We start from the raw sequence: 20456 nt of genomic DNA, 5'->3' as shown, positions 1-20456 counted from the left end.
CCCATTCTCTCATATTGACATTTTTTTACTTTCTCATTTTCACATTTTCTCCTTCTCTTCCACTTCTCTCATTCTCTTCCACAATATCTCAAATCATTTTTCATTTTTTTTTGTTTATTTCTTATTTTTGTTGTATGGGTTACAAAAACTAAATAAAATATCATTGTAAAATTTAAATGCTAAATTTTAATTTTACAGACTACATGATATATATTTTACATTGTTCTTATTTTTAAAGATTCATCTCCATTATCTAATTTGGATTATCATCTTATAAGTAATCATTCTCTCATCCTCTCCCACCAATATCAAATGTTGTTATATCTCATATGTGTTGTAAGAGTTTGTTTTGTATTTATTTATTTTAATTTAGAAAGTTTATATATATTTAACATTGTTTTCACTTTTTATTTTATTTATATGAAAATAAAATATTTCTTTTATATTTCTTGCCTTTCTAATCTATTCATATTTATTTTTAAATTTTCATAGCTAAATTTAAATTCACATATGTTGGTTTTAACAAAAAATCAAGTTTATTTGAGAATTAGATGTTTCTATTCCTTTTAAACGATCAATGTGTAACATATTATACTTTTGAATCAAATTATGGACCCATCAACACTCACTTTTAAATTAAATGGGTTTTAATTTTAGGAGTTGGAAAATTATAAAAATTTGTTTGTAACTCCCATAATAATATCATAGCAGTGTTCTCAATAAATTTAATTTAAAATAATAGACATGTTAAAATGTATTAATATGCACTTAATTGCACTTTTGTAACTCTCAAATAGTTACCTTAACATCAATTTATATATTAACTATTAAAAGAAAGACACATATCTCACTATAACTCTCATGATCTCATATTTCAAATCTCATATAATTTTATAAATTCTACAATATCATTATTTTTTTCTTGATTTAACCAATGATATCTTAACTTAATAAAAGTTTCAGTTTATTTGAATAGGATATACATGTAATATATGATATATAGTTTAATTTTATCATATTTTACTCAAAAATATATACTTTGTTGTTTGTTACTTTCAATTGTAGTCATTTTCTTTTTTGTATTTGTATATAAATATAATTTCAAATGAATTTTTAATGTTGTAGTCATTTTCTTTTTATGTATTTGTATATAAATATATTTTTAATGAATTTTTCATTCTTTCGACCTCATAATTTTTAATTGCAGTTTTTAAAATGACGTGAATTAAACAAGTTTATATTATGATTTGTTTGTAGTGACTCCATGTATATGTGATGAATTATTAAAAAAATAATAATAATCGTTGATTACAAATTCAGATCTTATATTTTTAATTAAACTTTTAGTTGATCTCAAAATTTTAAATTTATTTTTCAGAAAATTGATGACTTAACATACTAATGTTAGACAATAGCCTAAATAAAGTTAAACTTAAAATAAAACTACAAATTTTAATGTTATAAAAGAAGTATATATATATATATATTAGATTGAAAAGAGGAAACTTAAGTTCCATTCTAGGTCTTAAGGTTTGTTAACAAAAGAAATAGTATTTATGTTTATGTGTCTATTACGCCATAATATGTTAATTATTTTTTTCTATATGAAACATTATCATTTTATATAAATCAAAGTCCATACACAATTAAACACTTTAAGATAATAACCTGATAAAATAGTTGCTGTTTTTATTTTATATTTATGGAAAATGTATTATCTAATAACCTATTGTTAAACTCACTTAGTTATATATGTATGAGACACTATAAACCTACTGTTTATTATTTTGATTTTTTCTTAATTGAAATATTTTTAATCTCTTTAAGCTATCGCCATAAATAAATAAATAAATATGCATAACTAACACGACAAAATAAATTTTATGAGAATATGTATCACAATGATTTTGAAATATGACTACAACTACAAAAATATATGGCATATGGCATGTAAGATACAATATGACTTAATTGTACTAAATATATTATTATCAATAGAAAATTTGATTTCTTTACTTTATTTAAATTCATATGACGTATTCTTTAAATTCATATTATGTATTCTTTAAATTTTTATGTACACCAAAAAACAAAATAATAATAACGTGTTAATTTATATTATTTTCAAAATAGAATAGCGTTTATGTAAAAACTCACGCGTAGCGTGAGCTAACACCTAGTATCCTATAATAATACACTTTTAAGTTTTTCTTCCAAAATTAGCACACATAACCAAATTTTCCAAAACTAACATTTGTTTATTAAGATTATTAATTAATTATTTAATTTACATAATAAAATTCATTTTTTCTAAAATCAAATTCACGATAGCTCCAAGGAAACTTGCGGTGAAGATCCCGAACTTAGATCTTACATTTATGATATCATATCTTTTCAATTAAGTGCCAAATCGATCGACTAAAACCAATAAAAGAAAAATCCACATCAATAGCATCTTCATTCACCATATCAGAGTTTAATTAAGCTAAACAACACTTCCGTCGTCTACGATAGTGAGTATGGCAGCGAAGAATCCTCCGACTACAATTACAGAAGATGATTGGAGGAAAGTATCGACGGTTCTATTTGATATGGACGGTGTGCTTCGTAACATTGAGGAGCTTTAGACTTGCCGCCGTTGATGTTTTTTTTTGCTGAGATGGGAGTTGAAGTCACTGTGGATGATTTTATTTCTCTAACGTGAACAAGTAAAAGCTTTGGCAAATAAATTTGTGAATCTGTTTTTATGTTAATGTGTGTTTAGATTGATTTCGTTGATTTCTTGGGTTGGGCAATGCACAGCTGGAGGCCTGGAGCCATATTTTTAGGAGGTGTTGTTTCAGTCAAAGGAGTATAAGGATTTGATATGTCTCGATTAGAACACTCAGAAAGGGAATTTTCTTTACATTAGAAACTTGTTGATGTTCTTGTGATTCTTGATCATGTTTTGTTCTGTTTTTGATTTGCCTAATGGCGTGAGATAGAAAGGAAGAAAACAGAGCATGAAAACAATCATGAATATGCAACCACATATATCGTGTTTTGGAACATTGTATCAAACCCCAACAACGTACAATAGTGAAATATATGTATAGTAGCTTGAATAAAATATTCAAATAGTCATGTTAAAACCAAATAAAAGAGAGCACTGAGGAGGATTAAGGCGAGAAGACGAACGAGAAGGTTTTATATAACTAATGGCAAAGAAGAACAAGCTTAATTTTGTAAGTTTAATTATAGTATCGATTAGTGTGTTAATCTGAGAGAGATTTTTCAATAGTTATTGAATTGGAAGAGGACATGTAGGTCTCGCAGCTGAAGCGGCTTGTGTGTCTTTCTCTATATTAAATTTATTATACTACTTTGCAACAATCTTTTATCTCTTCAGTATTGATTTCATATTGCAGTGTTATATCAGGCTCAAATGACTGTAACAGATAATTCTATTTGTTATTGAGTTGTTTTATACCCCTTTCTTGCACATTATTCTGCTATGTAATCCCTTCTAATATATCATAGAGTTGTATCTGACTATCAGCACATTCATGTTGCAACGGAGATGTTCATGATGTTTTAAAAAAACCATCATAAATTTAAAAGGATCCTTCCTAAACACCATTCAATCATTCCTGAATATTTTGTTTTCATGTTAATAAGGTATAGTCATCATCATTTGAGAATTGGTGTTCTATAGAGGATTGTTGAGTGGAGGAAGATATTTATTAAGAATAAGAGAAGTTTGTCGTTGTCATTGATTTCAATGTCGTCGGCTTCTTCGGCTTGTATAAATATAAATCTCAGTATTACACAAATCTTACGTCTTTCTTTGACATGAACTTCTCTATATATTGCAGCTCTCTGTTCAAAACATAATAGATTGCATCTTTGACACATCAATTCTATTTAATTTGGTTAAGCTAATGGATTGAAATATGTCGCAAAAAACGATATTTCCAGTCTCCTTTGACAACAATACTCAGTTTTATTAGTGTGTATTTGGCTCTAATTTGTAATAATACCTTTGTTTACTCCAACACGAAGAAAAAAACATAAAAAAGGGGCCAAACAAGCAAAACAATATACAATGCACACAATAAAAAATAAAAAACTTTGTTTTACCTAAATTAATAAGTTAAATACGAAGTTACAAAGATATCATAAAAATTCCTATATATATATATATCACTAGACACTCAAAACTTAAATCCTTTTTGAGAGAAAAAAATTAAAATAATAATAATAAAGTATAAAATATCACCAGCATGCGATGTTTTGAATGTTAGGCTGGTGACTCTACCACCAATATCGTTGTGCTTCCGTAGGTTCCATGAACGGTGTTCATGTACTCGTGCGGCCATTTGACTTCGATCGTTGCAGTTTTTTAAATAATAGACAAAATAAATAAGACATCAATTTTAACAGACAAAACCATCATTTTTGTAAGATCATCAATGAGGGTTTTCAATCCAAAACGATTTGACAGTCTTTATATTATTGTGAATCGAAACACTCAAATTTTACAAGAAGCACGAGTAACAAATTTTAGGAAATACCAAAGACAGAAAAAGCCATATATAAAACAATTATGGATTATAATTCCTTATCATAATTGATAAACATTGACATCCATCTCAGAAATTCTTGGCATATATTGGATTCTTCATCCACAAATAAAGCTTTCTAAGTTGAAAATTTTATTCCTTACTGGTGTTAGGATAAACTGATAAGAGTAATATCAAAGATTCAAGATAGAAAATAGTTAGAGATGTAAAATAAACAAAAATAGAAAATCGTTAGATTTTGCTAATAATTTTTTTATGTTTTGCACAAAATTTTCTTTTAAATATATATATATATATATTAATATTTTTGTTTTTGTTTTTAATTTAACAACAAAAGTTTATAGACTTTTTGATAGGATATCATGAACTAGTGCACCACAAAGACCAGTAAATAGAAAGATTGTTCCATAATATCGCAAAGTCTCTCAAACAATCTCTTTATTTTAATGATATTTTTCTAGATTTTTGTGGGGGGGGGGGGGGGGGGGGGCAGGGGAGCCAGTAGTAGTGGTCGGCTCAAGACAATGGCCATTTACGACACCGCTAAAAATAACTGGTTTGAAGATCCGACCCCGGATGGTTCATTGATTCCTTCGTCGCAAGAGAAGGAGCAAAGCTTGTAGTGGTGGAAAGTAAGCTTTGGTTGTTATTTAGATTCGGCGGATGGGTGTTAGATTATGTTCACTGTTATGATTTAGCGACAGAGATGTGGACACGAATGCAGACATTAGGCGAGAAACCTTGCCCGAGGCGGGGGTTTGCTAGTGGCCTTTTCGGGGAAAACATATTGATATTTGAAGCTTATACTAGAGACGTAGCTAGTGCGGATGGTAAAGTGTTCAATGTGTTATATTCGTTGGATACCAAGACCTTGAAATGGGAACATAATAAACTGATAAGAGTAATATCAAAGATTCAAGATAGAAAATAGTTAGAGATGTAACAAAAAAAATAGAAAATCGTTAGATTTTGCCAATAAATTTCTTATACTTTGCACAAAATTTTCTTTTAAATATATATATTTTAATTACTTTTGTTTTTTAAAAAAATTTAACGACAAAAGTTTCTAGACTCTTTGGTAGGAAATCATGGACTAGTGCTCCATAAAGACCAGTAAATAGAGAGATTGATCCATAATATATCGTAGAGTCTCCGAAACAATTTCTTTATTTTAATGATAATTTTTTATATTTTTGGGGGAGCCAGTAGTAGGGGTTGGCTCAATACAATGGCCGTTTACAACAACACTAAAAATAACTAGTTTGAAGATCCGATCTCGAATGGTTCATTGATTCCTTCATCGCAAGAGAAGGAGCAGAGCTCGTAGTGGTGGAAGGTAAGCTTTGGTTGCTATTTGGATTCGGCGGACGGGTGTTAGATTATGTTCACTCTTACGAGCTAGCAACAGAGACGTCAGAGACGTTCTCCAATGGGATGTTTTAAATGCAACACTGGTGACCCTAACACCAAGGCCATCATAGCTCCCAATAACGGTAGTAATGTACTCGAATGGCCAGTGGACATCGAACGTTGCAAGCTACATCACAAGAAAACCGGATTTTTTTGGTACCTCTTTTCTTATATGTATATACCTCTTTAATCTATGTACCCGGAACGGTCGTATTGCCCGCCTCTATAGTTAAGCCGGCACTGTATGTGTGGTATATATATCCACAAGTTTTCATTTTTTTTTTTACTTTTAGTTACCCACACGTTTCAAATATTTGTCATAAAGCACGAACGAGCTAGTGCGCTACACCAAACCCAATTTCGATTTCCACGTTATAGTTTCTTTAAGAAAATTTCTAGCTACAGAAAATTTCATACAGGAAAAATGGAAAATTGTTAACAATTTTTTCTTACCTTAGCTTTTTACTTTTTGTTACACATAAGCTCCAAAACATTTTAAAAGCTCGAACGAACGAGTGCTCTTTCACCAAATTAATTTCAACATGTACTACACGAACATATTTATCTATAATAGTTAAAGAAATAATGATGTAACATGTATACTGAGAGTGAAATTAATTTATATAACCTTGACAATTGGATGAAGCTGTTTGTTTAGAAATCAAAACTAAAGTAAAATGAGTATATAATTAACACTTAATAATAGCCGTTTTTTCTTTCCTAAGCAATAATACGTCTTCGTATTCGTGTTTTACACAATGAAAGTCATATCAGCTTTGCATAATTTATGGGTAGTCCAGTTGGAATTCAAATTTACACACAAATATGAGATGCCAGCTTCGAGTAAAATTTGTGTCCAAAATTTGGTTTCCACCACATATTTAAGCTTTTGTTGTTAGAAAATTTTAAAAGAAAAAAACACATGTCTGGTGACCAAAAAAAAATTGAAAACACATGTGATCATATCAATTTCCAAATTCGAACATGGTGCCTGAAATTCCGTAAATTCTTGATTTTTCTTTGAGCTATAATATAATATCATGTAGATTATTTCGATAATGGATATATCATTTTACTATGAACTGGAAGAATAGAAACGAATATGAATAACTAATTTATAATTATGAAAAACTAGAAAAAAACACTTCAAAAAGAAAAATTGAACAAAAGAAAGAAACCCTAGAAGAAAAAAAGGTTAAGATTTTATCAAGGAAAGGATTAAAATATCATTTCATTATAATCTTTCATACTTGCTAATTAAGTAGTTAATAAGCTCACAAGTCATATCCATTATAGGGAAGTTGTTGTATACACTTAACAATTTTGACGTTCCTTGATGTATACAACGGAAAAAAAGTTACAAAGATGCACCGTCAGGAAATTGTACCTTCTAATATTTTAAGCACCACGATTATTGATTTTCATTAGAAAATAGAAAAATGTTATTTGATGATAACCTAACAGAATTTTTGAATAAACCTTTCACTAATTTCTATATCAAATATTCAATTGCATGCAAAGGAAGAAAAATAAATGGACAACATAAGAGCTCTTCATATAGTTGCTCTTTGAAATCACTTTATTTTTACAAACCCTAAATATATAACTCAATTAGATTTTAAGTTTTGATATAAAATTGGCATTATTTTGCAAGTAGGAACCATTCATTGTTTTTAACACGAACCTTGACGTATATGTAGGTGAGTCATCCATCACTCGTCATAAGTCTTCTTTTTCTAAACAAAATTTTAGATTTTTACCAATAATTGCTTATGTTTTGCTCGAACTTTTCTTTTTAATTGTATAGATTTTGATTAGTTTCAGAAAAATCATATTTTCGATAAAACTATCTATTAAAAACACTATACAGTAATCTATTTCCTAATAATTAATAAAAGCTAGGATAAAAAGAAAAATCAATTAGATGAAAATAATAAATAATAATAACCAGAAGAAGCTAAAATACAAAGGAGATCATATCTTATTAAACATATTACATTTTTTTAAAAATTGAAAAATGGGATTATGTTCCCAGACAAATAATAAGTATAGATGTTTCCTCAATTGATATATTTGTTGTAAAATTTGTTGTTATTCAATCAAGATTTCATTAAATTCTTTTCAAATTTGGCGTTATTAGTTTGTGAGTTGTAAAAATTCATCTAAAATGTTCATAAATATGGGGTTATTGAGTTCAGAATTTTATAAAGTCAAGAAAAGTTTTGTGCTGCCAAATTAAAACAAAATAATTTATGATTGTTAATGAATTCAATTATTTTGTTATTGGTTTATGATTTTATACACTAATCTTCACAAAATAAAATCATGCAAATATCATAAAAATAAAGAAATTGTTCCGTTAACTAGTAAAGTCTCTTATAATCAATCTCTCTATTTTTGATATTTGGAGGTGATACTAGGGACGTAGCTAGTGCGGATGGTAAAGTGTTCGGTGGTTTATTTTCCTTGGATACGAAGACATTAAAGTGGGAGAATGTGGACAAGTTCAATGCAGAGGCAGTCCTAGTCCCCGAGGGTGGTGCGCATCAACAACCTTCTCCCTGGGTGGCAATGAGGGGATTCTAATGTTGGGTGGGACGACGCTCACTGGTGCGATATGTGATGAATTTTTCCTATACCAAGTCGTGTCAACCTAGAAACTATTTGGAGTATGATAGAGCTAGTATTTGGTTTTAAATAATACTTTGTGTGGTACTTGATCTATTTACTTTGTGTGGTACTTGATCTATTTGGATGCAATATTTCTGCAATAAATATATATTCTCTTATTTTATAAAAAAAAAACTTAAATAATTTAATAATTCAGTAAGCCAATAAAGCGGATCAGCTGCAACAGCTTTGAAGTAAATCCGTAATCACATCCTATGAAACGGAAACCCTTTGTTGCGCAACCTTGACTTGGAAGTAATGAAATTGACATGTCCAAACGAATTTGTATCTGTGATTATAATTATGCGCTCCTCAACATCCACCACCCCAACAAGAGTTTGGATGATACAGGAGGAACTGATAGAGCATGTCTTAGTTTCTCTTCCCTCCTAGGAGAGGATAAGCTACTAAATCATCGGAACTATCAAACGGGAAATCGAAATCGGCAAAATCTCCGTTCTCGTCGTCGAGTAAGAAGTCGAAATCGGAGATCAGAATCAGATAGGAAAAGAGGATCAAGCGGCGGAATAGAAACGATATCGGATTCCGAAAACATGTAAGGGTTCAGATTACGTATGTAAGATGATGATAACGATCCATCTAGAGCAGACACAAAACTATTTAAAACAAGTCATTATCCATAATAAGCATACAAAACCACTGATCAAAATCCAACCAAGTCTTAAACATAAACAACAATATCCAACAACTTAACTGAAACTTCAAACTTGAGAGTTGAGAGTTGAGAGAGAAAGAGAGAGATTATTCAGGCAACAGCAAGTAAACAAAGAACTAGACTAGTTCAACTAGTCATCAGCGGATGATTACCTTAAAGGTTCCAGAATCATAGGGCTCTCGACATGATCCAAATAGACATCTCTAGCAGTAAATTGACTTCCAATGCCTTGGATGTTGATTTTTCTAGCTTTGTTTTCCTTGAGATTGTAACATAGTAGAAAGTACGGGTCTCTGACAAATTTGGGTGCAAATACAAGCTCGCCGGTGCCAAGTGTACCCCTGAACTTGAATGCTGTTTGAAAATACCTAAATGAATCATTCCAAGAAGGAATCACGACTGACACTTTTGACCATACTTGTCTGCTGGCATCTTCAAGAACCCACAAGTCAAGTGTACCGTCGATTAACAGATTCGTTACAGCTATCTTTTCGCCGTAGTTGGATAGAAGTTGGATTTGGACGTCCTTGGGTAACTCAATGACACTAAACTTTTCAGACCTCACATCAAAGCATATCAGAGACCGAACAAGTTGGACCCAAGCTAGATAATACACAACCCCATTGCTGCATATCCCTTGAGTACTACGACGAGTATAATGGGGATGCTTACATTCGATGTTTCTCCATTTCTTTCTTGTTGCTCCTAGAGTGAAAACTAGATGCTCCTGCTGCGACGCAACAACTCTTGATGATGTTTCACGTAGATGATGAAATCTACGTGGTATCATTATGCGCAGCACTTTGTATTCACCATTAACAGGATCATATCCAAAGAAGCAGCTTATGTCTTTTCTCATCGATATGACTCTCGGTAAAGTTATGAACTGGGAAGTACTAGGATTCCCAATCATCAGTAGATTATAAACATTTCGACAGCAAATCAAGCCACAGATAGGTGGAGAAAAGTCATGATATCGGTTACAACTGACCCTATGATGATCAGAAGTTGGATCCTCCTGAGAGAAAGAGTGGAATAGCTGCTTCTCCCTGTCTCCACGGTCGATTAGTGAGAGAAGAATACGTGGCTGAGCCAAAGATCGATTAAGGTACAAGTTGGTGAAACCTTTGCTCCGTACTATCGATGACCAGGATTTAGAAACGCTGATGAACTTGGAGATGTATTTGCCCTTCAATTTCATGAGAATCTCCTCTTTCATGTCTGGAGGCATACTTTCCAACGGATAGGTTTGGGACCTTGTCAAAGGTGGTGAAGTACTACACCTCCTCTCTTTCGAACCAAGCCGGATCATGGCTATTTTCAGCTCCGCTCACTCTTTTGGTTGTTGTTTACTCTGAAACCTTAAAATCTTTACAGATTTTGGAGATTTTCATGTAGATAGACCTCTCACTTTTCTTTTGTATGGTGGACAACACCTTAGCATCTAATCGTATACGCGGACGCGTGGACGGAGATACCGATGATATCTAATATTTATTAGATTCTTAGTATGCGTGGACGAATCTAAACCGATAATTTGATTATATTTTATTTTGTAAGTTTGAAAGTTTGAAGATATGACTGATATAAATTTTAGTTTTCCGAAACAAAAAGTTAGTATCAAAAATAAAAAAATAAATCTCAAAGATAAGATTCAGTTTCTAACTTTTCAATGGCTAAAATGTAGATTTTCAAATGTAGAAATGACTTCAATTGATAAGACTACATTTAGATCCTTAGTTTTAAAGTTTGAATATATGAGCTATAGTGGCAGAAAATTTTAGTTTTAGGAAACAAAAAAAATAGTTTCACAGATTTCATTCAGTTAACTTTTCAAGATGGCCAAAATGTAGAATTGCTTTCAAACAATAGGTTAATTAAAACATAATGTAAAGTTACATAAAATCTCCAAGCACGAAGGTAATGTAGATAGACCTCTCACTTTTTTTTTGTATGGTGGACAACACCTTAGCACCTAATAGTATACGCGAACACGTGGACGAATATACAGATTATATTTATTAGATTCTTAGTACGCCTGGACGAATCTAAACCGAAAATTTGATTAGTTTTTTAATTTGAAAGTTTGAAAATATAATTGGCATAAATTTTGATTTTAGGAAACAAAAAGTAAAATAAATATAAAAAAATATAAAAAATCCTCAAAGATTAATTAGATTGGTTTGTTAAACTTTTCAATGGCTAAAATGTGGATTTTCAAATATAGAAACGACTTCAAATGATATATAAATCTAATAAAAATTTTAGATTCTTAGTATAAAAGTTTGAATATATGAGCTAGTGACATAAATTTTAGTTTTAGGATCGGAAATAAAAAAGTCCCAAAGATTTGATTCAATTAACTTTTTAAAATGGCCAAATGTAGATTTTCAAATTTAGAAATGATTTCAAACAATAGGTTAAATAAAAACATAATGTAAAGTTACATAAAATCTCCGAGCACAAAAGTGTGTGATGGTTTAGTCAAACATAATTTAAAAAGATTGAGAGTAATTATTGAGGTAATTTTGCTCTTACACAAAAGATTTATAAGATGGATGATAAAGATACATCTAGCCAACAACACCAAACTCATCATTCTCGCCAAAATAAATCAAATTGAAAAACCGAAGCAGTATAAGCTCCACATAAAATCATAAATTATTTTAAACAAGTCATAAACATTGCAATTGCATAAATTCAAAAGCATACAGAACCATTGTTGATCATATATTTCAATAAGAATTAGTCTTAAACAAACAATATCCGACAACTTAATTCAAAAACTTGAAAGAAAAAGAAAGAAAAAAAAAAGAAAGAGAAAGAGAGAAATTAGTTCAGACAACACCACCAAAGAACTAGTCATCAACAGATGATTACCTTACAGTTCCAGAAACATAGGACTCTCAACATGATCCAGATAAACATGTATGTACGTTGAGTGAGTCTCAATTCCTTCGATCTGGATTTTTCTTGCTTTTTTTTCCTTGAGATCGTAACATAGTATAAAGAACGGGTCTATGACAAAGACCGGTGCCAATACAAGCTCGCCGGTGCCAAGTCTACCCCTTAACGTAAAAAATTCAAACTGACCATATGAATCTGTCCAAGAAGGAATCATGATTGAAACGTCTGACCAATGTGGTTTGTTGGTATCTTCAAGAACCCACAAGTCAAGTGTACCGGGGACTAACATATTCACCGCAGCTATCTTTTCGCCGTAGTGCGACAGATATTGGACATTCCCGCCATTGGGTAACTCAATGAGACTAAACTTTTCAGACCTCACATCAAAGCATATCAGAGACAGATCAAGTTGGATCCAAGCTAGATAATACACAACCCCATTGCTGCATAACCCTTGAGTTCTACGAGGAGTATAATGGGGATGATTACATTCGATCTTTCTCCATTTCTTTCTCCTAGCTCCTAGAGTGAAAACTTGATGCTCCTGCGACACAACATCGCTTGATGTATCATTACGTGACACCGTCATGCACAACACTTTGTATTCACCATTAACAGGATCATATCCAAAGAAGTAGCTTATGTCTTTCCTCACAGTTTGGACTCTCGGCAAAGTAATAAATTGACAAGTAGTAGGATTCCCAATCATCACTTTATTATTATGATTCAGACAGCACAGCAAGCCACGGACAGGTGGAGAAAATTCAAACCAGTTATCTTGATTCAGAGGGGGACAACTAACCGTTTGATGATCAGAGGATGGATCCTCCTGAGAGCAAGAGTAGAAGAGCTGCCTCTCATTGTCTCCATGGTGCGTCAATGAGAAAAGGATACGTGGTCGAGCCAAAGATCGATTCAGGTACAAGTTGGTGAAACGTTTGCTACGCATTATCGATGACCAGGATTTAGAAATGCTGATGAACTTGGAGATGCATTTGCCCTTCAATTTCATGAGAATCTCCTCTTTCATTTCTAGAGGAATCCTCTCCAACGGGTAGGTTTGGGACCTTGTCAAAGGTGGTGAAGTGTTACACCTCCTCTCTTTCGACCCAAGCCGGATCATGGCTGTTTTCAGCTCTGCTCTCTCTTTTGGTTATTGTTTACTCTGAAGCCTTAATATCTTTACAGAATTTGGAGATATGGATATAGACCTCTCACTTTTTTTTATGGTGGACAAGACCTTAGCACCAAATCGTATACGCGGACGCGTGGATAGATTTAGATCGATGATATCTATTAGATTCTCAGTATGCGTGGACGGATCTAGACCGATAATTTGATTAGTTCTTAGTTTGAAAATATGACTCACATCAATTTTAGTTTTAGGAAACAAAAAGTAAAATAAATATTGTCAGATTTTAGAGATTTGTAGATATTTACCTTTCACATTTTTTTAAATGGTGGACAAGCGCTTAGAGCACCTAATCGTATACGCGGACGCGTGGACGGATCTAGACCGATGAATTTACAAGATTAAAGTTTGAGTATATGAGCTAGTGACATAAATTTTAGTTTTAGAAAAAGGAAAAAATAATTAAGATTATATTTAATTAACTTTCCAAATGGCTAAAATGTAGGATTTCAAATGTAGAAATGATTTGAAACTATAAGAAAAAAAAAATATAATCTCACAAATTAAGATGTAAATTTGGATTAAAAATAATGTTTAGACATTATTTTTAAATGAATAAGATTTCAAAAAGCTTATAAAGTTAAAACAAATATTCCATTTAAAATATGTCTACAACGCGGTGTTTGGATATCCCCATTTACATAATTGTCCACTGCGATACATAATGATCCCCTTTACATAATATAATATACCATCAGTTTATGTATTTGGGTGGCCAATTGTGTAAAACCGAGGCACCCAAACACCGCATTGTAGGAACCTTATACTTCTCGAAAGTCATCTAACTAAACGGTCCACATGTGATGTAAGATGTAAATAGCATCTCAACCTGCGGCAAAACTAAACACGCGCGTCACGTAGAGTTGACGTTATTGGTCAATGGTCATTTTACTCATTATCAAAACATTATTAGTCGTACTTTCAAACTGGCATTGATGTCCAAAAAAACAACCTAATAACTCTAATTAGGATCATTTTTCCTTTGTCACGGCCGTTACTCGTTAGCAAATTTCTCTGTAAATGGTGTACTAAAAACTATTAAAGTCACTCATATGTACTCTTAATGTGTCCACCCTTCAAAGTTCAAAGCCAAAGTTCTACCTCTACCTCTTTCAAAGTATCCATTAATTACCACGATACAAAAATCAACGCAAATAGTATTTCTAATTAATTTGTGGTCTATATATCGATGAATATATCAATCTTTCCTAGATGATTCTATGAAATTTCTGTGATCAGTATATAAAAAAATAATATCAGGCACAAAAGCATGTGTTTCTTTATTTGATTTGGTATATATGTCCACTCTATAGTTACCCCCAAAAATAGCATAAGACAGCAAATTTTCTAATATATATATATAGAATGAAGTTAGATGAGCTTCTTTTTGAGGAAGTAGCGTTTGAGATGCCAAACTTGAATAATTAAAACGCAAATAGCGAGTCCTAAAGACATTAAGCTGAGATGCGCTACCCTCTTGTTTGTCTTTTCGTTTATATCCCTCATATATGCTTCCCTGCACCATTTTTTTCATTAATTAATCTTCATTTTCTAAATCCTTTTTTGCATATAAATAAGTTCTTTTTTTTGGAACATGTCTTACTTTCTTACTATATCATTTGATTTACGTTTTTTTTGTACGTATAATGATGATTCCAATTTAGTTCCGGAATGGTTATACTTGGTCGCTGAAATTTTTTTGGTAAGTCATTACTCATTAGTATCATTTTAGTTTTTTTTCTTGATTGATGGTTTTCGATTTTAAAAGCAAGAGACCAAGCCCACCGAAGCTAGAGATTTAAGAGCAAATTACAAGGAACCACGTAGTAACCAAGTGAAGGATTTAACTGTACCAACTATTCCAATCGTCGTTTTCTTCTTTATCCTGAAACCTTATAAGTGGAGGTGGTGGATGGATCGACAAAGCAAAGCACAAAACTAATTGATAAACTATGTACACCAAAAATAGAGGTCGCTAATGATTAATAAACTAAGATGGTTAAGAACCTTCAACAACAAATACATGTGAAGATTACTGAAGTATATATATGTTTCTTCAATTAGTATAAAATGAATATTGTGTTATATATTGTATCTTGTTACACTTGTACTGTTGTAGTATTACACCTTACAACAGTTCATTCGTCAAACGGCCCCAGAGATCGAATTCAGCAAGGGCAATACCGGTTAATTCCCGAAACTACTTGCTTACCAATCATTACATGTTCTATACCGTTCATCAGCTATCTTAAGAATACTATATTCGACTTCAATAATCTAATGTACAAATCTGCTTCGATGGAATTCTCGAAGATAGATAGAACCGTCAACAACAAAAACCTGTCAAGATGACAACTCCTTGGAGATGAATTATAGTAGAAACTATGTAGCCGACGGGGTACGGCAACACTTTATTGCACCTGAAAATTTACAATTTACAACAAGAGTGGAGGTTAAATTTCATTACCAATACATCCTGAAGCTGTATAAGTTTCTTAATATGCAACATGTGCTTATGAAAGGTATTTTATATAACCTCACCTGTGTTGCAGAAGTGAGATTTTTTATATATTTTATTCTCGAGGCTCTCGCCTCTCTCGCTGTTTCATCCCATTTTCACCCAATATTTATTGAGCAGCTGCGTTAGCTCTCCCCAAACTGCAACTGCAACGTCATCGAACTCATATGCTTGAGATCAAAACCATCGAAGTAACCTTTAACTCCTCATGAGTTCAGCTTACGGTGGCACCACCTACTTATACACGCTTTCATTTGGCGAGAACCCATCTTGTATCATTTTCTTAAACAGCGCATCAGCTTCATGAATTAAGCCTTGCCTAGAAAATCCCGATATCATTGTGGTGTAGGTAATAACATTAGGCTTCATTCCTTTGGAGAAAAGGCTACAAAATAAATCAAAAGCAGCTTCCATCTTACCAACCTTGCACATCCCTTGAATAATGATAGTATACGTAACAATACTAATATCCATCTCTCTCTTCCGCATGTATTCGAATATCATCAATGCTTTCGCTACCTTCCCGTTATAACACAGACCATCTAACAAAACGTTGTATGTCCTAATATCAGGATGCGCACCACGAGAACCCATCTGACTGAAAACTTCTTGCGCAACATCAGGTCTTCCCACTAGACAATAACCCTGGATAAGAACGGTGTAAGTGATCACGTTCACAACTAATCCTTTCTGGTACATCTCACCGAAGATCTTGGTCCCTTCCTCTACCCTCCTAGACTTGCAAAACCCATGTATGAGAGTAGTATAAGTCACTTCATTAGGGTAACAACCATTACTTTTCATCAAATAAAACATTCTCCTAGCCTCATCTAAACGACCAAACATACAAAGCCCCTTAATCAACGAACTGTAAGTGAAAACATCAGGATCTATAGACAAACGGATCATCACCTTGTAAAGTTCTTCAGCCTCTAAAAGCTTCCCTACTTTCACAAACGCATCGATCAAAGCAGTGAAAGTGATTACATTAGGTTCAATATTCCTCTCCATCATATCTCTAAACAACCAAACAGCGTCACTCCATCTACCAATCTCGCAAAAACCACTCACTAAAGCATTGTAAGTAACAACGTTCGGTGTAATCCCATTACTCCCCATGTGGTTAAAAACCTCCACCGCGTGATTCACATCTCTGTTTCTACAAAGACAATGAATCAACGTAGTGTATGTCACAACGTTAGGCCTAAATCCCATTCCCACAATCTCATCAAACAAAGCTATAGCTTCCTCAATCCTATTCCAATGACAGTAACCACTAACAAGAGTTGTAAACGTGAATAAGTCAGGCTCAATACCAAGTTTCATCATCTTCGCAAGAAACGACGAAGCACGAAGAGGCTGAGTAGATAGACAAACACAGTTCATAACGATGTTGCAGGTATACAGAACAGGCGAGATTCCAAGAATTCGGATTTGATCGAAGAGAGAGATCACAGTGTTGTACCTTTTCATCTTGGCGATAACAGTGAGTAATCTAGTGAATTCGGCGATTGAAGGAAGAGGACGAGAGTGAACCATACGAGTGAACAAATCAAGTGCCTCGTTAAAGTTAAGATCATCTCTCCAAATCTTTCGGTAATTAGAGAAAGCTCGAATCCAGAAACAGAAAGGAGCAGTTCTGTGGTTACCTATTATATGTAGACGATGATGCTTATGTAGAAGTAACCGTTTCGCTATCGACGCAAACCCAGTCGCAATGGATCTACGCATTCACAATTAAGTTTTTGAAGTTCGAACACTACACAACAACATCGTGACGAACAGAGAAGCGGCGGAGATTATTAGCTAGAAGAAGAACGCAAAACCTAACTAAGCGACGGAGGCACGGACACAAACTCGCCGCGTAGTAAGTTCAGTCTCTTTTTCAATCATTTAATTTAATTTATTTAATATTTATATTAAGGGTTTAATTACATAATTTTAACTCTTAATGAGAGGAGTTTAAATTTGATTGAAGGATATTAACATGTATCATCACAATTCATACAAGATATAAATTGAGGATTATACAAACAAACAAAAAGTTAAGACAAAAAGATTCACAAAAAGACTATCTGAACAACGGCTTAACACGCCTACCGACGTCGAAGTGAACTTCGGAAAGACCGGTGATTCCAGCGGTTATCTTCTGACCAATCTTTACAGGTCCTATACCTTCTGGTGTACCTATATATACATATAGACAAATCAAAACCTTTTACTCCTATGTTGCAAGTTTTACGGAATCTCTTGATGATGGGGAAAGAAATGTTTTTTTACCTGTTAATATGACATCTCCTTTGAAAAGGGTCATTACAGAACTTATGTAGCTGATGAGATATGGGACCTTGAATATCATATCCTTTGTCCAACCTTTCTGTCTTGTCTCGTCATCGACCTGTCACAGTGTGGGAATTTATCAAAAGGAAACAGGGCAGTAGCTTCATATGATAACAGAGACAATGAGGAGCCAAACCTTTAGCCAAAGTTCCAGGTTATTGGGATCCAGCACCATTGCCTTTGGTAGCTAAAACAAGATGAAGAAACCAAACTTAGGATTAGAGGCTAAGAGTGTGTTTACTATCAGTAGCTAATGGGTTATGTTTGTTATGCATATTCGCATATTGACTGGTGATGACAAGCACTACAATCTCAGTTATATACATAAATCCCTGTGGACGCAATAAGACTAAGCAATCTGCTATAAGACCCTAGCTACAATGATCTCGGACGAGAGTAATAAATGAGTCAATACTTCTAAGCTCTTATTCGTGGAGCCTAATCTTCACATGGTCTGGTGAAATTTAGCATTTTGGGAAACAAGTTCCAGATAATGACTTACAACAGAGCTGATGGGAGTAAAGGTATCCTGTCCTTTAGCAAGCGTACATGGAAGACCAGATGCCTGAAGACGAGAATTAAACACCCCCATAAGGCCATGATGATACAGTATGTGCTTAAGTAAATAATTGCTTAAATAAAAACATTGATAAGTGTGAAAACACTACACAAATCTAAGATTTTGTTTACAGGAAAAGATTGGCAAACATATGTTATGATCCCACACAGTGAAAACTCAACCAAATTATGGCTTACGAGCTTATAAAGATCGATTAGTAAATGGCAAAGCTCGAGCATGCAAGAAAATTATTAAAAGTGGGACTTATGTAAGTAAAGACCCATAAACATATATTGATACAAAAAGAAAAATGGTTATCTACCATGGCAGAAACTTGGAGTTCCCTAGCAGTCATATCAAGAGCAAGCGCATATCCTAGAGAACAACGAGAAACATAAGCACACCGTACATACTAAAAAGGGATATAAAAATACTAAGATGAAGAATACATACCACAACTAACATCACATACAAACAGGTTAACCTTATTCCATGATGCACCAATAAGTATATTACCATTTACCAACTTGTTAAAGTTAAAGACTTGATTATTACATCCACGAGGTTACATGTAAGTAAAAAAATACCTCCAATGTAATCCATGGCTAACCGTTCAGGGACATCTCTTGCTTTCTGTCCAATGACTACAGCGAGTTCCACCTCATGGTGAAGTGAATCCAGTGGATGTGGGATCTCTATTGTTCCACCGTTTTCCAGGTACGACGAAGTTGGCTTTAAGAACACAATCGGGTCCTACTTCCAGCAAATCACACCACACAAAACACAGAGAGGGTCAAATCAAAATCACACTATGCAGGAAGGAGGACCCCAGTTATGTTCCTTTACAAACCAACGATCCTAACTAATCAGTTTACGCGGCAACTTTTAAATCCCGCTCGATCCAATTTCTCGAAGATTACAAAAAGAAATGTGAAGAAGATAAAAAAAATAAAGTTCGTACCTTTGGGAGGGCGTTGCCAATACCAAGTTCTTTGGCGTGAGAAGCGTAATTGAGTCCAACGCCGACGATCTTTGTACCCTGTTTGAACAATCTCTGAATCATCGAAGTCGCCATCTTTAGGTCAACAACCAAGTCAACAACAACACAGACTCTTCTTATTTTCCCTGTTTAAGATTTGTTGTTGACTCGATTGAAGACGAAGGGTCTAAGATGAAAATTTCAAAGTTAGTGGTCAAAAGTGGAAAACTACTTAAACTATTTGGACCTATATGCAAATAATTAAGCAGCCGCGTGTTTCACGAATTTAGAAACAGTAGTAGGATACCATGACGTGGATTTTTCAAGAAAACTGATTGCTTACCATTTTTCTAATCACTTTCATATAAAACAAGGCATGTAGAAACAAAAATGTTGTTTTTTCTATTAAACTTTAATTTGATCTACGAGACTGACAATATCAATTATCAAATTATTAAACTTGTGAAGATATGTTAACTGTTAAGGATCAAATCTATTAAAAAAATGAACAAAAACATATATTATCTTTATCCAAAAAAAAACATGTAAAAACTTGAAAATTCTATATTATCAATGAAGATTAATATTTTCAGATATCAAGATTCTCTTTTCTATTAAAAAAAGATAATATTATTTGAGGGCA

General features: G+C 33.0%; 3 protein-coding genes and 1 pseudogene across 18 annotated transcripts; all 4 read right to left on the bottom strand.

The window, feature by feature from the left end:
- Positions 1-9260: 9260 nt before the first annotated feature.
- On the bottom strand, positions 9261-10773 carry LOC104746004 (putative F-box protein At3g10790 pseudogene; annotated as a pseudogene). The gene has a single exon (XR_015581598.1). The product of XR_015581598.1 is annotated as a putative F-box protein At3g10790 pseudogene (transcript).
- A 1206-nt stretch (positions 10774-11979) lies between these two features.
- On the bottom strand, positions 11980-13441 carry LOC104746003 (F-box/kelch-repeat protein At3g04660-like). The gene is made up of 2 exons (XM_010467392.3): positions 13028-13441; positions 11980-12769 (listed from the first exon to the last, which is right to left on the bottom strand). Exons 1-2 carry the CDS (start codon positions 13346-13348, stop codon positions 12200-12202), a joined length of 891 nt encoding a protein of 296 aa, XP_010465694.1. The 5' UTR covers positions 13349-13441; the 3' UTR covers positions 11980-12199.
- A 2008-nt stretch (positions 13442-15449) lies between these two features.
- On the bottom strand, positions 15450-17855 carry LOC104746002 (putative pentatricopeptide repeat-containing protein At3g16710, mitochondrial). 15 transcript variants are annotated; one of them, XM_087488446.1, is made up of 5 exons: positions 17401-17807; positions 16848-17094; positions 16359-16668; positions 15959-16254; positions 15450-15837 (listed from the first exon to the last, which is right to left on the bottom strand). In XM_087488446.1, the coding sequence occupies exons 1-3, from the start codon at positions 17664-17666 to the stop codon at positions 16636-16638; spliced, it is 546 nt and encodes a 181-aa protein (XP_087344572.1). In that variant the 5' UTR covers positions 17667-17807; the 3' UTR covers positions 15450-15837; positions 15959-16254; positions 16359-16635. The 15 variants fall into 15 exon arrangements, with proteins under 15 accessions (XP_087344572.1, XP_087344569.1, XP_087344565.1 ...); XM_087488443.1 differs by having other exon boundaries at positions 16848-17807; XM_087488439.1 differs by having other exon boundaries at positions 16359-17094.
- On the bottom strand, positions 17828-20027 carry LOC104746001 (oxaloacetate tautomerase FAHD2, mitochondrial). The gene is made up of 7 exons (XM_010467389.3): positions 19796-20027; positions 19422-19587; positions 19157-19209; positions 18778-18840; positions 18412-18462; positions 18216-18333; positions 17828-18122 (listed from the first exon to the last, which is right to left on the bottom strand). Exons 1-7 carry the CDS (start codon positions 19907-19909, stop codon positions 18007-18009), a joined length of 681 nt encoding a protein of 226 aa, XP_010465691.1. The 5' UTR covers positions 19910-20027; the 3' UTR covers positions 17828-18006.
- Positions 20028-20456: the final 429 nt, after the last annotated feature.

Source organism: Camelina sativa, chromosome 15, assembly GCF_030686135.1.
Source record: "Camelina sativa cultivar CO46 ecotype springtype chromosome 15, ASM3068613v1".
Taxonomy (NCBI): domain Eukaryota; kingdom Viridiplantae; phylum Streptophyta; class Magnoliopsida; order Brassicales; family Brassicaceae; genus Camelina; species Camelina sativa.
Note: the sequence above shows the minus strand (reverse complement) of the source record. Positions and strands in the feature narration are given on the sequence as shown.

Bases quoted from the DNA above. Each gene is read 5' to 3' on its own strand.
- LOC104746002 (XM_010467390.3), bottom strand. From the start codon at position 17,666: ATGCGTAGATCCATTGCGACTGGGTTTGCGTCGATAGCGAAACGGTTA.
- LOC104746003 (XM_010467392.3), bottom strand. From the start codon at position 13,348: ATGATCCGGCTTGGGTCGAAAGAGAGGAGGTGTAACACTTCACCACCT. The intron at 12,770-13,027 runs GTTAGTTGTCCC...GTTGTGTCGCAG, and splicing joins CATCCTCTGATCATCAAACG to GAGCATCAAGTTTTCACTCT.
- LOC104746001 (XM_010467389.3), bottom strand. From the start codon at position 19,909: ATGGCGACTTCGATGATTCAGAGATTGTTCAAACAGGGTACAAAGATC. The intron at 18,841-19,156 runs GTAGATAACCAT...TCTCGTCTTCAG, and splicing joins AACTCCAAGTTTCTGCCATG to GCATCTGGTCTTCCATGTAC. The intron at 18,463-18,777 runs GTAAGTCATTAT...ATCTTGTTTTAG, and splicing joins TTACTCCCATCAGCTCTGTT to CTACCAAAGGCAATGGTGCT.